General features: G+C 43.3%; 1 protein-coding gene across 1 annotated transcript; it reads left to right on the top strand.

Annotated features, from left to right (window-relative positions):
* Positions 1-300: 300 nt before the first annotated feature.
* Positions 301-12,404, top strand: ARR3 (arrestin 3). Its single transcript, XM_040265745.1, has 16 exons — positions 301-317; positions 580-610; positions 761-821; positions 978-1,022; positions 5,722-5,921; positions 6,043-6,102; positions 6,262-6,329; positions 6,972-7,107; positions 7,291-7,375; positions 7,627-7,699; positions 8,092-8,229; positions 10,834-10,917; positions 11,175-11,198; positions 11,384-11,436; positions 11,739-11,748; positions 12,308-12,404. Exons 1-16 carry the CDS (start codon positions 301-303, stop codon positions 12,402-12,404), a joined length of 1,182 nt encoding a protein of 393 aa, XP_040121679.1.
* Positions 12,405-13,924: the final 1,520 nt, after the last annotated feature.

Below are 13,924 nucleotides of genomic sequence, written 5' to 3'. Positions count from 1 at the left end.
GCTATTTAATAAAGCCTCATCCTTTCTGGAGAACAAACAGTACGATTAGTCCATAATTTATAAAAACTAGGGGAGTTTTTTCCCTGTGTCCTGGATGGGTGAGAGTATGCCTGAATAAGTAACCCTGGTAGGAGGAAGAATAGGAAGCATGGATGGTGGTGAGGTGTCTGTCTAAGAAGAAAAGATTATGTCACACCAGGTGTGTCCAGATGGTATATCAAAGCCAGGTAAGGAGAATGGGACCAAATGATTGAGCCTCCCTCCTTCCCCTCTTGCCAGAAAAGGCTCAACATCCACACCATGGCCAACATGTCTAGGTAAGTAAGAACTCCTAACTCTCTGCTTCTGTGACTTGTGGCTTACCCAAACCCAACGACTTGCCTTTAGGGTGAGGGGGTTTGCAACCTCTCTTTTACTTGTGTTACCTCCACCCGGGTGTCACTTCATTCTCCTTGGGCCTCTTCCTCTAATCCTAGAAATATTTCCTTTTCTCCCCAATTCCCTTTCTTTCCTTTCCCTTCTTCTACCCCTCCCTTCTCTTCCAATCCCCTTCCATATCCTCTGATTTTCTCCTCATAGGGTGTTTAAGAAGACCTGCTCCAATGGAAAGGTGAGAGAACCTGACCCAGCTGGGCAAATGAAAGGGGAAAAGGGATAGATGTGTACATCCTTCAAGGTCTCAGGGGTTTGGGTTGGGGCCTTCAGGGGAATCCATTAAAAGAAGATTATAAGAGTAACATGGGAGGTTGTTCCACAACAGCTATCCATCTACCTGGGGAAACGGGACTTCGTGGACCATGTGGACATGGTGGAACCCATTGGTCAGTGAGTCCGAAAAGGGAAAGAGCCTGGCGAGAAGGGGAGCGGGAGCAAGGGGGTGAGAGAAAGCCAAGAGAGGACCATGCAGAAGAGGAACTTCTGTTTCAAAGTCTGAGGACTTTTCCTGACCAGGGTGCCATTTCTCCCCCTCTCCATAGATGGTGTAGTCCTGGTTGACCCTGATTACTTAAAAGGCCGAAAGAGTAAGTAAAAATCCTTGTTGGTCTGTGTATATGCCAGGGACCCCAACCTAAAATGTCACACACACCAGACAAGTAATCTGAATGAGTGGACTGGACGAGTGGACCAGAGGGTTATAAGAAAATTAAAAAGTGGTGGGAACTGTGAATGTCTTATCTGATAGAAGCTAACAACTGGGAATTTCAGCCCAGTGTAGCCAAATTTTCTGATTGTTAAAGAGGAACTGGAAACAAAGGTCAGAATAAGACTTTGAGAGGCTCAAAGTCTGAAAAGATTCTAGTGCCTCTTCCCAAATAATATTTAAAATAGATATATTTCTAAAGCATTAATTATATTTTCTTTTCCAAGATCACACAAAATTTACATGTGTGCTGAAATTAAATGCTTTTCTCCCTTATTGTTGGTGGGGCCTTTGCTTCACTGCTAACCTGAACACACACTTAGACTGCCTACTGAAAGATCCATACACCAGAAATACATATTATTAAAATATGGATTAAATTATTAAAATTTGCATTAAGCAAATGTCCTGATTTTCAAATGTTGGCAGCTAATTAAGAGATTTTTTTAAAGCCCTGGATAAATCAAGAAACTATTTTTCCAAGGGCTGGACCTGCAGGCTGCCACTTTGCATTTCTTTTTCCCTTTATTTGCATATGTCTTTCCGTATCTCCTTTGCGTAGGGAAACCCATTTTTTCCATTAAAAAAAAAATCCCAAACAAAGAAATAAACAAAACAATAACTACAGCAAGTAATAGCAAAACACATTACTCTGGTTACAGTATTACAGTTCCAGATTACACTGAAATAATTGCTTTGCCATTTTTTTCTTTAATTCTTGCTCTGTGATCCAACAGATTGAAAATTGGGTTCGATTTGAAAAAGGTTCAGAACAAATTGATGAATACTAGTTCAAATGTAACCTTTAGGTATTGTGGAATAAACCAAACTTAATTGCTCAGATTAAACAGTGCAGATAAGCAATTCATCCACTTTTAAATATCAGAGGAATTTTGGGGTATAGCCAGTAAATTAATCAACTTATTTAAGACTCTCAATTACTCTGTAGTTCTAAACCCTAAATCATTTTTTCACAGCCCTACAAAATTTTCAGAATAACCTACAGAAAAAAATCTTTAGTTTAAAAAATGTATGTCGACCCAGGAAATAAAATGTGTTTATTCCTTTAATTTTCATCTTCATGTCCCATAGTAGTTTTATATTATTATTCATTTAAGCTGTATGTATTTAAGGTTATTCCTTAGCTTTTTTATATGCTTTGTTACTTTCATCAAGATAATCTTACTTGCATAACATTTCCAAATATGTATTTTTTTCTTTTGAGGTGCACTTGTTGATGTAAAATATGCTAATACTACGCCACTGAATGAAAAAGGCCAGTTGTAGGGCCATATATGTGGTAGTGTGAATGAAGTGTGGTTTAACAAAAATTGATGTGGGATCTTTCTGTATTATTTCTTACAACTGCATGTAAATCTACAATGATCTCAAAATAAAATGTTTCATTTCAAAAAGGCAATGAAAGATAAATCATAAGTATCTAAGATGGCCTTATATTTAATTACAGAAACAAAGTTGGGAAGCAAATGAAACAAATTAAGAGCAGTTATCTCTGAAATATGTATGATGGCAGAACTTTGATTTCTCTTTTTGTTTGTGGTTTCTAATTGTCACACAACTAATATGTATTATTTATGTAATAAACACAAATATAAATAACTTTAGAATAGATGTTGAATTAAAAAAACGAAAACAAGCTATTTCTTAACACAAAAAAAGATGATTGTAAACTGTTAGAGAATCAATAAGATCTTGGGGGTGGGGTGATGCCCTTCTCACCACATACACAGTGGGATGTGACAAGAACAATTCATCTGATTAACACACCCTGAGCTCAGGGGCTATTAGATACCCTTTTGCCTGGCCCCTCCTCTTTTTCTGATTTCTCTTCTCTTTCACTTCATCCCTTCCCTTGCTTCCTTCCAGCCACCTCTTTTCCTCATCTTCTCTGTTTTTTTCTTTCCTTTGCTCCCTCTTTCCTTTTCCTATTCTTGCTCTCCCTTTTCCCACTTTTTTTGGCATAACTGGGAAACCAAGATGAATTTAATTTGTTGTATCTTTTGAAAATTGTTGTTTGTCTTCATGTAGAAACATTAGAAAGTACAGATGAAGGAGAAAGACTGTAATCCTCTCACCCAGAGATAATCACAAATATTTCAGTTCACATTTATTCATATTTTGTGTAAAAATATCTATATTTTTATTTTAAATGCTATATTATACATAATACATTCTAATTTTCTTTTTTGCCTATGCAATATGTAAAAATCTATAAAATTTTTAGTTGCCTAGTACTATATTGTATGAGTGCACCATAATGTATTTCACCAACTTTAACCACTGGACATTTTTTGCTATGACAAACAACCCCATAAAGTACATGCTTGTATGTATTTCTTTTCATACTTGTCCAATTATTTCTTTAGACTAAATGCCTGGAAAAGGAATGAATGGCCAAAGGGTAGTCACACATTTTTAAAGCTTTCTATCGCCAAATTGTCCTTCAAAATGGTTGTACCAATTAACTCTCCCTCGTGCAGGGTATCCTGGAGAAGGAAATGGCAATCCACTCCAGTATTCTTGCCTCGAAAATCCCATGGATGGAGGAGCCTGGTGGGTCGCATGGGGTCACAAAGAGTCGGACACGACTGATCGACTTCACTTTCGTGCAGGGCATGAAGCTGCCCATTGTCCCAGTCATTATAAGCACTACCATTACCACTACTTTCAGTCTTTGTTGTATCTTTTGAAAATAGATTCATTTGCTTTGCTTGTTTGTAATTTTAAAAGCAGATAATCTGGCTGTTGTATATTTTGATTTCTTAAAAATACAAAAATAGGTTGTTTTCTACTAGTGTGTGGCTCTTGGTAGTTTTCTTTTCTTTGGGTCAGGGCTCCTGATTAAAAATAAGATTCTTGACCCCTATTCCATTTTTCCCCAACCCCTGTTTAAATCTTTTCTTCCCTCAGTCTCTGTCACTATCCTTGGAAAGATATCTTTCTGTACCCTATCCCACACTCCACTAGTGCACGATGTAGCTTTCTATTTGTCCCAATAATCTTAGGTACTAGCTGTAATGTATAACTTCAATTATTATTGTTCCATTTCTCTAATATTCCCATGATCATCATCATCTACATCTATAATTTAAATTTCCACAGGGATTTCTCATACATCACCTCCTTACAACCATCCTGTGAGTTAAGTTGGGCATATGAGTCTAGGCTTTAGAGTCATGTCTGAGTTAAAATCCTGGGCTGTCATTTAGCTACTCTGAGCTCATTTTCTCTACCTATAAAACAGAGATAATAACTGTAGAGCTCTTCTGCAGTCCTATTATTGACAGGTGAAATAACTGAGGCTCAGACAACACAAGGGATTTCTACAAGTCGTATGCAAACCTAGGTTCTGACCCTAGAGAATTACACAATGAATATTCTGTACCCATCACCTAGTTTTAAAAAGAATTACAGAAACCAACTGAAGTCTCCTGTGTATCCTTCCCTAATCCCATACTCCTTCCTCCCTCCCTCCTTTCCTTCCTGCCTCCACCTCGGGTAATAACTATTCTAAATTTGATATTTATTGTTCCCATGATGTTTATATACTTCTAACTTTATATATCAGTGAGCAACTTGGTATTGTTCTACATGCTTTTCAACTTTATAGACATGGTATGGGCTGCCGTCTATGGGGTCGCACAGAGTCAGACACGACTGAAGCGACTTAGTAGTAGTACTAGTAGTAGTATGATTGTGCATATCATCCTTCTTTTACTCAACTTTTGAGACTTAACCATGCTAATACATGGAGTTCAGGTTCATTATTTTAATCTCAGTTTAATATTCCACGATATGAATATACCATAACTGTTTACCCACTCTTCCATGGATAGGTATTTAAATCATTTCCAGTTTTATGCTATGACAAACACTGACGCCATGGACATTTTATATGTTTCTCCTTATAGACAAAAGCAAGAGTTCCACTAAATTCTTATTTCATAAGATATGAGCAGATTCCACTTTATTGGACAGTGCCCAACAGTTTTCTAAAGTGGCTGTACAAACATATACTCCCACCACAGTATGTAATCAATTGTTTCACATCTGGAGCATTGTTCAACATTTAGTGCTGTCAGACTTAAAAATTTTGACAGTCTGAGGAGGCAGAAATGTTATCTCATTGTGGCTTTAATTTGCATTTACCTGATTACTAATAAGACTGGACATGTTTTCATACTTCATTGGCCATTCCATTCCACGCTTCTGTGTAGAGCCTATTCATACATTTTGCACACTTTTATATTGGAATGTTTGTATTTTTATTACTGATTTGTGGGAGTTTTTTTAGATACTATGAACACTAAACTTTTGTTACAGGTGTTGCAAATATTTCCTCAGGCTTTTGCTTGTTTCATTATTTATAAAGATTCCTAATGTAAAGAAGTTTTAAATTTTACTGTAGTCAAATGTGTTAATCCTTTTCTTTCTGGCCATACTGGTTTGATAATATTACACTGTTTCTCCATGTCTTCCTCTGAGCTTCTTCTGATGCTGTTAAGATCTCCTTTCCCCCTCAGACCTGACAGGTCACTCTCTTGTTCCTTTGCCTGCAGTGTTTGTCATGTTGACCTGTGCCTTTCGCTATGGCCATGATGACTTGGATGTGATTGGTCTGACATTCCGCAAAGATCTGTACGTACAGGTCCAGCAAGTGGTCCCAGCTGAGCCCAGCAGCCCCCAGGGCCCCCTCACAGTCCTGCAGGAGCGACTGCTGCACAAGCTGGGGGACAATGCCTACCCCTTTACCCTGCAGGTACTGACCCCAAGCCCTAGGTAAGGCTTCTAGGGAAGATTAAGAGAGAAAGCTTAACAAAGAGAACAGAGTAAAGGGGTCCCTATTTCTTCTGTTTGCTGACCTCCTTCTGATCCTTTAGATGGTTGTCAACCTGCCCTGTTCGGTGACACTGCAGCCAGGTCCTGATGATACAGGAAAGGTGAGGTCTGGGTTCTCAAAAAGGTGGACAGAGGGATAAATAGACAAGACTGGAGAAAGGGACAGCTAATGGGTGGGATCAGACATTTCCTTATAAACCCATGAGGAAGGGAGTGGGCAGTATCAGAAATGAGTTCTCTTTGTCTCTGCCCCTTTGCAGGCCTGCGGTGTTGACTTTGAAGTGAAGAGTTTCTGTGCCGAAAACCTGGAGGAGAAAGTCTCCAAGAGGTGTTTCTGTGGTCAACTTCAAAATCCCTGCCTCTAGCCTGCACCAGGAAACAGATCTTGCTCTCAGGACAGAAACATCCTCACTTCTAACCTGTGTAGCAGCATCACCACCAATTCAGATGCCCATTTCTGATTCCCCTCTAATTTCTCTTCTTTGCTCTAGAGCATAGGTCAGCAAACTCTTCTGTCAAAGGCCAGACAAGAAATATTAGGCTTTGTGAACAATGTACTTCCTGTTGCACCTACTGAACTGTGCCACTGTAGCATGAAAACAGCCATGGGCAGTACGTAAATGAACAAGCATGGCTGCATTCCAATACTTTATGAACACTGAAATTTGAATTTTATATAATTTCCACATCATGAAATATTGTTCTTCGATTTTTTCAACCACTTGAAAATGTAACGACCATTTTTAGCTTGTGGGCCACACAGACACAAGCAACAGACCAGACTTAGCCAGTGAGCCATAGTTTGCTGACCTATGGTCTAGATACCTACCTTGAGGGTCCAGAGGCATTCTCTGAGGGAAACCTTCTGCCACCTCCACCACCCAAGCGAGGACTGGGCTATAGGTTCGGCACAAGAAAGGTCTGTGGGTCCTAAGGAGATGTTCTGGCTGTCCCCTTGGCCTCTACTTAGAGACTCTGTGCGGCTGGTGATTCGGAAAATACAGTTTGCCCCCCTGGAACCAGGCCCTGGCCCCTGGGCCCAGACTGTGCGCCGCTTCCTCCTGTCAGCTCAGCCCCTACAACTCCAGGCCTGGATGGACAAGGAGGTTTGTGACCCCCATTTCTTGCCTCCTAGCGTGCAACCACTCTGAAACCCTTTCTTTATTGATCACCTACTTGGGAAGACAGGGGTGGAGGCCAGGTCGGCAAGAGTGCTGAGGAAACAAATTCTAGGTCTTTATCTGAGTGTTCTCCCTCCAACCTTATAACGGCCTCTCCTCCTGCTTTAGGTAAATTATCATGGCAAACCCATCTCTGTCAATGTTTCCATCAACAACTCTACCAACAAGGTCATCAAAAAAATCAAGATTTCAGGTCAGCTTCTTTTCCTGTCTCCCTGCCCCTGGTCCCAAATCCATACGTCTTTTTCCAGAACTCTGCCCCCACTTACCCAGTCTGCATTCATCTAGGCTTTCCCTCCATTGCAAGTTTATCAAAACATATCTCTCTGTTCACCATATATGCACATCTTAGTACATCACATGAAGTGTGCCTGTGTACAAGGGCAGTGAGTTGGGGTCTTGAGGATGACTAACTATAGTCATGTGCTTTTCCTGGCTCTGCAGTTGACCAGATCACAGATGTCGTCCTGTATTCACTAGACAAGTACACCAAGACCGTGTTCGTTCAGGAGTTCACGTGAGCTGGCGCCGGGGCTGGGGTCAGAGAGCTGAGGGATAGGGTAGTGGAAAGAGGGTCAGGGTCTGGAGGCAGAGGAGAGGATTGGGGAAAGAAGAAAGTGGGGAAGAGGCCAGGACTGAGGAAGGTCAAGGTGAGGGCTGACGTGGAAAAAGGGAGGGATTCTGAAGAGAGCTAAGAGGGAGGATACCCACAAGAGGATCATCGAATTCTGAGAGGGGGCATAAGACAATTTCCCACCAGAGTGAATCGTTTCCACTCTCCACAGTCAGACATGTCAGCTCTCTTGGATATTCCAGTAGGTTCATGGAATTGTGCAAAATACTCTTGGGAATGAGAATCACTTAGTTGGCAAGTCTAGCTTAAGTTCTTCTCGTCTTTTCCTTTCAAAGGGAGACTATAGCTGCTAACTCCACCTTCTCTAAGAGCTTTGCAGTAACTCCGCTCTTGGCAGACAACTGCCAGAAACAGGGCCTGGCACTGGATGGCAAACTCAAGCAGGGTGACACCAATCTGGCCTCCAGCACAATGTAAGCTCACATGTAACTCCCAGCCTTCATTTTCTAACCCCCCCAACCCATTCTGTGTGCTATATATACAGTTCTGAGGTTTCACCTTCAATGAAGCCTACCTGTTTCAAAAAAATTTAAACATTCAGAGACACCTCTAGGCAAGAGGGCCAACAGTAAGCTAAATAATACCCATGGGACCAATGACAGGCTTAGGTCATAGGCAACAAGAAAGGAAAAAGTGGATAGGAAAAATTCCTTATGTTGTATATTTTACAGCTCAGAAAGGTCTTATGTATGGTACTGTTATCCTCATAAGAATCCCATTAATTAGGCTGAATATGTGTTCTTATTCTATCTCTGAGGCTCAGAGAGACGAAGGAATTTGTCCAAGCTTGCACGGTGGCAGAGGTGGAAAAGATGCTATCACATGTCATATGGCTCTAACACTGTGATCTCTGTAGCAGCTACTCTCTAGTGAAGATAGAAGTTCAGTGGAAGACAGATGAGAAATGGAGAGAAAAGTGGACAAAAAAGAATATGATAGGAACTGATAGAATTATATCATTATTCATTTGGTCCTATGCCTAACACTTGGAGGCCCTAGTGTAAGATGTGTCTCCTACCGAAAACCATCTGTCACCATCTGACAAGCATTCATTCCCACTGCCTTTCTCTGTGCTTTATCAATCATGTAGCAATACATTGTTATTGCTTAAAAGAGACTGAGAAATCATCCCAATAGCATTACTTTGCAGATAGAGGATCAGCATCCCAGGGCAATGAAAAATCTTGGAAAATCTCCAAGATCATATGGCTTTCTGTATTTTCCTTTTCTTAAAATTAATTAATTAATTTTGGCTGAACTGGTCTTTGTTGCTGTGTGTGGGCTTTCTGTAGTGGAGGTGAGCAGGGGCTACTCTTCATTGTGGTGGCATCTCTTGTTTGCAGAGCATGGGCTCTAGTGTGGGCTTCAGTGGTTGTGGCACAAGGGCTTAGTTGCCCTGCAGCATGTAGAATCTTCCCGGACCAGGGACCAAACCTGTGTCCCCTGCATTGGCAGGCAGATTCTTATCCACTGTACCACCAGGGAACTCCTGTGCCTTATTTTTCAATCAGTCGGTTTTCACTGAATGCTTGTTACATAGTCATTCCTATGCTAAGCAATGTGGGAGGGTACAAAGAAGTTGAAGATAGTCTCTGCCTTCAGTTTATGGCTGAAATGGGGAACAAAGAGGAATGCGACCCAGCAATCCCACTGCTGGGCATACACACTGAGGAAACCAGAATTGAAAGAGACATGTGTACCCCAGTGTTCATCGCAGCACTGTTTATAATAGCCAGGACATGGAAGCAACCTAGATGTCCATCAGCAGACGAATGGATAAGAAAGCTGTGGTACATATACACAATGGATTATTACTCAGCCATTAAAAAGAATACATTTGAATCAGTTCTAATGAGGTGGATGAAACTGGAGCCTATTATACAGAGTGAAGTAAGCCAGAAAGGAAAACACCAATACAGTATACTAACACATATATATGTAATTTAGAAAGATGGTAATGATAACCCTGTATGTGAGACAGCAAAAGAGACACAGATGTATAGAACAGTCTTTTGGACTCTGTGGGAGAGGGCGAAGGCAGGATGATCTGGGAGAATGGCATTAAAACATGTATATTATCATATGTGAAACGATTTGCCAGTCCAGGTTTGATGCATGATACAGGGTGTTCAGGGCTGGTGCACTGGGATGACCCAGAGGGATGGTATGGGGAGGAAGGTGGAAGGGGGGTTCAGGATAGGGAACACATGTACACCCATGGCAGATTCATGTTGATCTATGGCAAAACCAATACAATATTGTAAAGTAATTAGCCTCCAATTAAAATATTTATATTAAAAAATTGAAAAAAGAGGAATGTGAATGCCATCTATCAGTTAAATGTTAGTATGTGTAGTTCAGATTATAAATCCAATAGGAGTTCAAAGAGCAAGCATAGCTGGAAGAGACAGAAGGAGCTAGATCTTGAAGAATGTGTTGGATTTGGATAGCAACAGAGGAAGAAAGAGAGTTCTAGGTTGGGAATATAGCCTGGGGAAACATTAGACATTAAGAATCTGCACAACTTGTTCTGAGCAAGGAGAGAGGATGGGTCTGGTTAGGTCGTATCCCAGGTGTTAGGGAGTTAGAGCAGGAAGGTTAGAGAGGCTGCTGCTGCTGCTGCTTAGTCACCTCAGTTGTGTCCGACTCTGTGTGACCCCATAGACGGCAGCCCACCAGGCTCCTCCAACCATGGGATTTTCCAGGCAAGAGTACTGGAGTGGGTTGCCATTTGCCTTCTCCGGTTAGAGACGCTATGTGGGGCCAAATTGTTAAGGGTTGTGAAAGTCAAGCAGTGTACTAATTATATTCAGAGAGGTAGCCTCTTGAGCAGAGGGTGACATGGTAAAACTGGATTTGAGGAACAGAAATGTGATCCCAATGAGTAGGAGGTCAGAGCCTGGGAGACCTGTCAGATGACAAAAGATGCAAAGGAAGGGACTGGGGGACTGAATGAGTTAGCTCCCTCGCAGCCATTTCTCCTCAAACACACAACGATGAATACTACCACCTCCCAGTCTTCGACCAGGAGTGGACAAGGAGCTGCTGGGGATCTTGGTGTCCTACAAAGTCAGAGTCAACCTGATGGTGTCCTGTGGAGGGTGAGTGAGAATCCAGGGTCTGTCTGGGCAGGGGCTGGGGAGCCACTTTTGTTTTCTTCCCAGTTGGACTGACCCATTCAACCCACCCTTTCTCTGGACCTGTTTCCCAAACCTGTGAGCTCCATGAGCAGGCTACCTTCCCTTCCAGAAACCGATTCTGTGGTTGAGTTGGCCTTACAATCCCTAACTCCCCTGTCAAATTAGGTTGCTACTTTCCATTTCCAGCTGCTAATTTTAGGGTGTCATTCTACCCTCAGCATCCTAGGCGACCTGACAGCCAGGTAAGAGACTGTGGGAGAACCAGGGCAAGAGAGGGAGAACCAGGGCAAGAGAGGGAGGATGCAATCAGATGCAAAGAGTGATAAGGGAGAATTTAAGGGCACCCTGGGACCAAAAAACTGAGGGAGAGAGGTTCAGGGAGTAGCCTTGGAGGGAGACCTGTAACCCCATCTTGGGATCCTTGCAGTGATGTTGGTGTGGAGCTCCCCCTGATCCTGATGCATCCAAAGCCGTCAAACGGTGAGTGACCAGGTGGGACTCACAGGAACAGTGGTCCTGAGGGTTGGGGACCAAGCAATTCTGATCTCATGAATCTAGGACTGGCAGTTGGAGTAGAGATTCTATAGCAATAGGTAGGTTGGGTGAATAGGTTTTCAGGGCAATTGTGTGTATGCATGTGTGCACACATGCATGTGTGCGTGTATTGTGTATGTATGAGAGGGAGACGGGTCAAAAAGAGAGAGGGAAGAGTAACAAGACATTTCTTCAGGGAACTTACCAGCTTTAATCCATATTTCCTTCCCTCTTTATGCTCACTACAGAGACTGCTAGGTAAGAAAATGTGAGGCCTGGAAACCTCGCCCCCCACCCCTTTCCCCACTGCCACTCTCCGTTTTATGACAATGGAAATGTTAAAAAGCTTCCCTAGAGTGTTGTTTTCAATAGGTGTGCAGTGGAAACATATGGTTTAACTTCGTGTTGTAGTTTAGTACAGTGCTTTTCATAAGCCCCTTTCCCTTTTTGCATCCCCCTCCCTCCACCTCCTGCTTTTCTCCCAGTCGTCGTCCGTCACCCTCATCCCTTCTAGTCTTTTCTTTTTTCCCTGCCTCCTAGCCCTTATTTCTTGTTTTTCATTTTTCCATGCCTTCTCTCTTTCCTACCCCCAATTCTTATTTCCCCTCTGAGGGGGGAGCTTTTGTGTTTGGAGATTGGGGAAGGAATGAAGGAAACAAGCCCAGTGTGGTCCATGTGGGGGGGGCCAGCTGAGAGGGGGTGAGGGTCTGAGCTGAGTGGCAAGGAAGGGATCACTTCTCTGGGGTCAGGAAATGGGAGTGGATGATGCTCAGAAAGTTGTTCCTAACACTCTGTTCGCTTCTGCTGCTTCTGCAAGCTCTGAGGACATAGTCATCGAGGAGTTTGCCCAGCAGGAGCCCAGTGGAGAGGAGAGCCAGGAGGCTTTGGCAGCTGAGGGGAATGAGGGCAGCTGAGCGCCTAGCTCCAGTACCTACATGTGGGAGCCCCCTGCAACACTCAATAAATCTGCTTGTCCGGATGTGCCTTCTGATCTCTTTGGTACTTCCTCCTCTTGGAGGAGGATAATGGAACTATCTAGAATGAACCAACTCCCCACCCCAAGCCTCCTACCCCCACTCCACACTAGTGATTAGATTTCCTGCAGCATGTGCTTTTCCTCCAAATGACCCCTGACTTCCCTCTGGCAAGGCCACCTACCCTCTGTGAGTGCTTCAGCTTTCCTGGCCATGCCTGCCCTCATCCCACCCCCAACTATCCCACTCCCAGGATCACACACGGCCCAGCTGCCCCACCTCAGGGCTGTGGGCAGGGCCTGAGAGGGCATGGCCCCACGCCCAGGCCTGAAGGTGACACTGATGATTGGATGGAGTGCCATGTGACTCCAGGCTGCAAGTGCCACCCACCTGCCAAGCACAAAGCATATTACAAGGCCCACCACTGAGGCTTCAGCCTGGGATCCACCACACCCGAGCACCAGTCTCTGTGCAAATCCAAGCCCTGCAATCCTTGGCTGGCAGAGTGGTGGGGGCCTAGGTTGGGCTTTGGGGATAGGAAGATGTGATAGTATGGAATGGAGTAGGGGGCTCTCAGGGGAATCAATATCCTTTTCACCCAGGGTGTCACTTGGCCTACTTATCCTCACCCACTTTATGTACAACAGCTTGGAACCCAGCGCCTGCTAGGTGAGTCCAGTACAAGGCATCACACAGTACGTTTTTGCCCCCGCCAACTTACCTGGGGATTCTTTTCCTCAAAGTTATCTATTGTAAGCATTGAAAAATTGAACCAGGACACTTTCCAAGGGCCATTCTCTACTTCCCTGGTGGCTCAGACGGTAAAGCATCTGCCTACAATGTGGGAGACCAGGGTTCAATCCCTGGGTCAGGAAGATCTCCTGGAGAAGGAAATGGCAATCCACTCCAGTATTCTTGCTTGGAAAATCCCATGCATGGAGGAGCCTGGTAGGCTACAGTCCATGGGGTCGCAAAGAGTCAGACACGACTGAGCGAGCGACTTCACTCACTCATTCACTCACTCAACTTCTGGGTCTAAGACTGGCTGGTACTGGGGGTAGAGGAGGGGTACAGAGTAAGGATCTGTCCCTCCTTTGCAGGCAACCTTTGGCATTGACTCCCTGTCTAAGGTCATGTCCTTGGAGGACCGAATAGTGAGTGTTCACTCCCACATCACTAACCCAGTACCTCAACCACTTAGGCCTATTCATCACAGTAGGGTAGCACCCACTCTGCCGTGCTTACTGTACTGTAAGCCCACATTACCCGTGGATAAAGGAGAACTAAAAAGTGAAACCTCTACAAAAATAACTAAATAAATAAGACAAAAAAGTGAAACCTCCCCAAATCACCAAACCCTGTGCTTTTTCTTATTCTGTCTCTTCTCATCTTAATCTCTACCTGTACGTAACAAAGTACAAGTAGTCTCGAATCCTTAAATCTGTTGCTCTGTAGGGTCT

This window comes from Oryx dammah, unplaced genomic scaffold (genome assembly GCF_014754425.2).
Source record: "Oryx dammah isolate SB20612 unplaced genomic scaffold, SCBI_Odam_1.1 HiC_scaffold_23, whole genome shotgun sequence".
NCBI classification, from domain to species: Eukaryota; Metazoa; Chordata; class Mammalia; order Artiodactyla; family Bovidae; genus Oryx; species Oryx dammah.
Note: the sequence above shows the minus strand (reverse complement) of the source record. Positions and strands in the feature narration are given on the sequence as shown.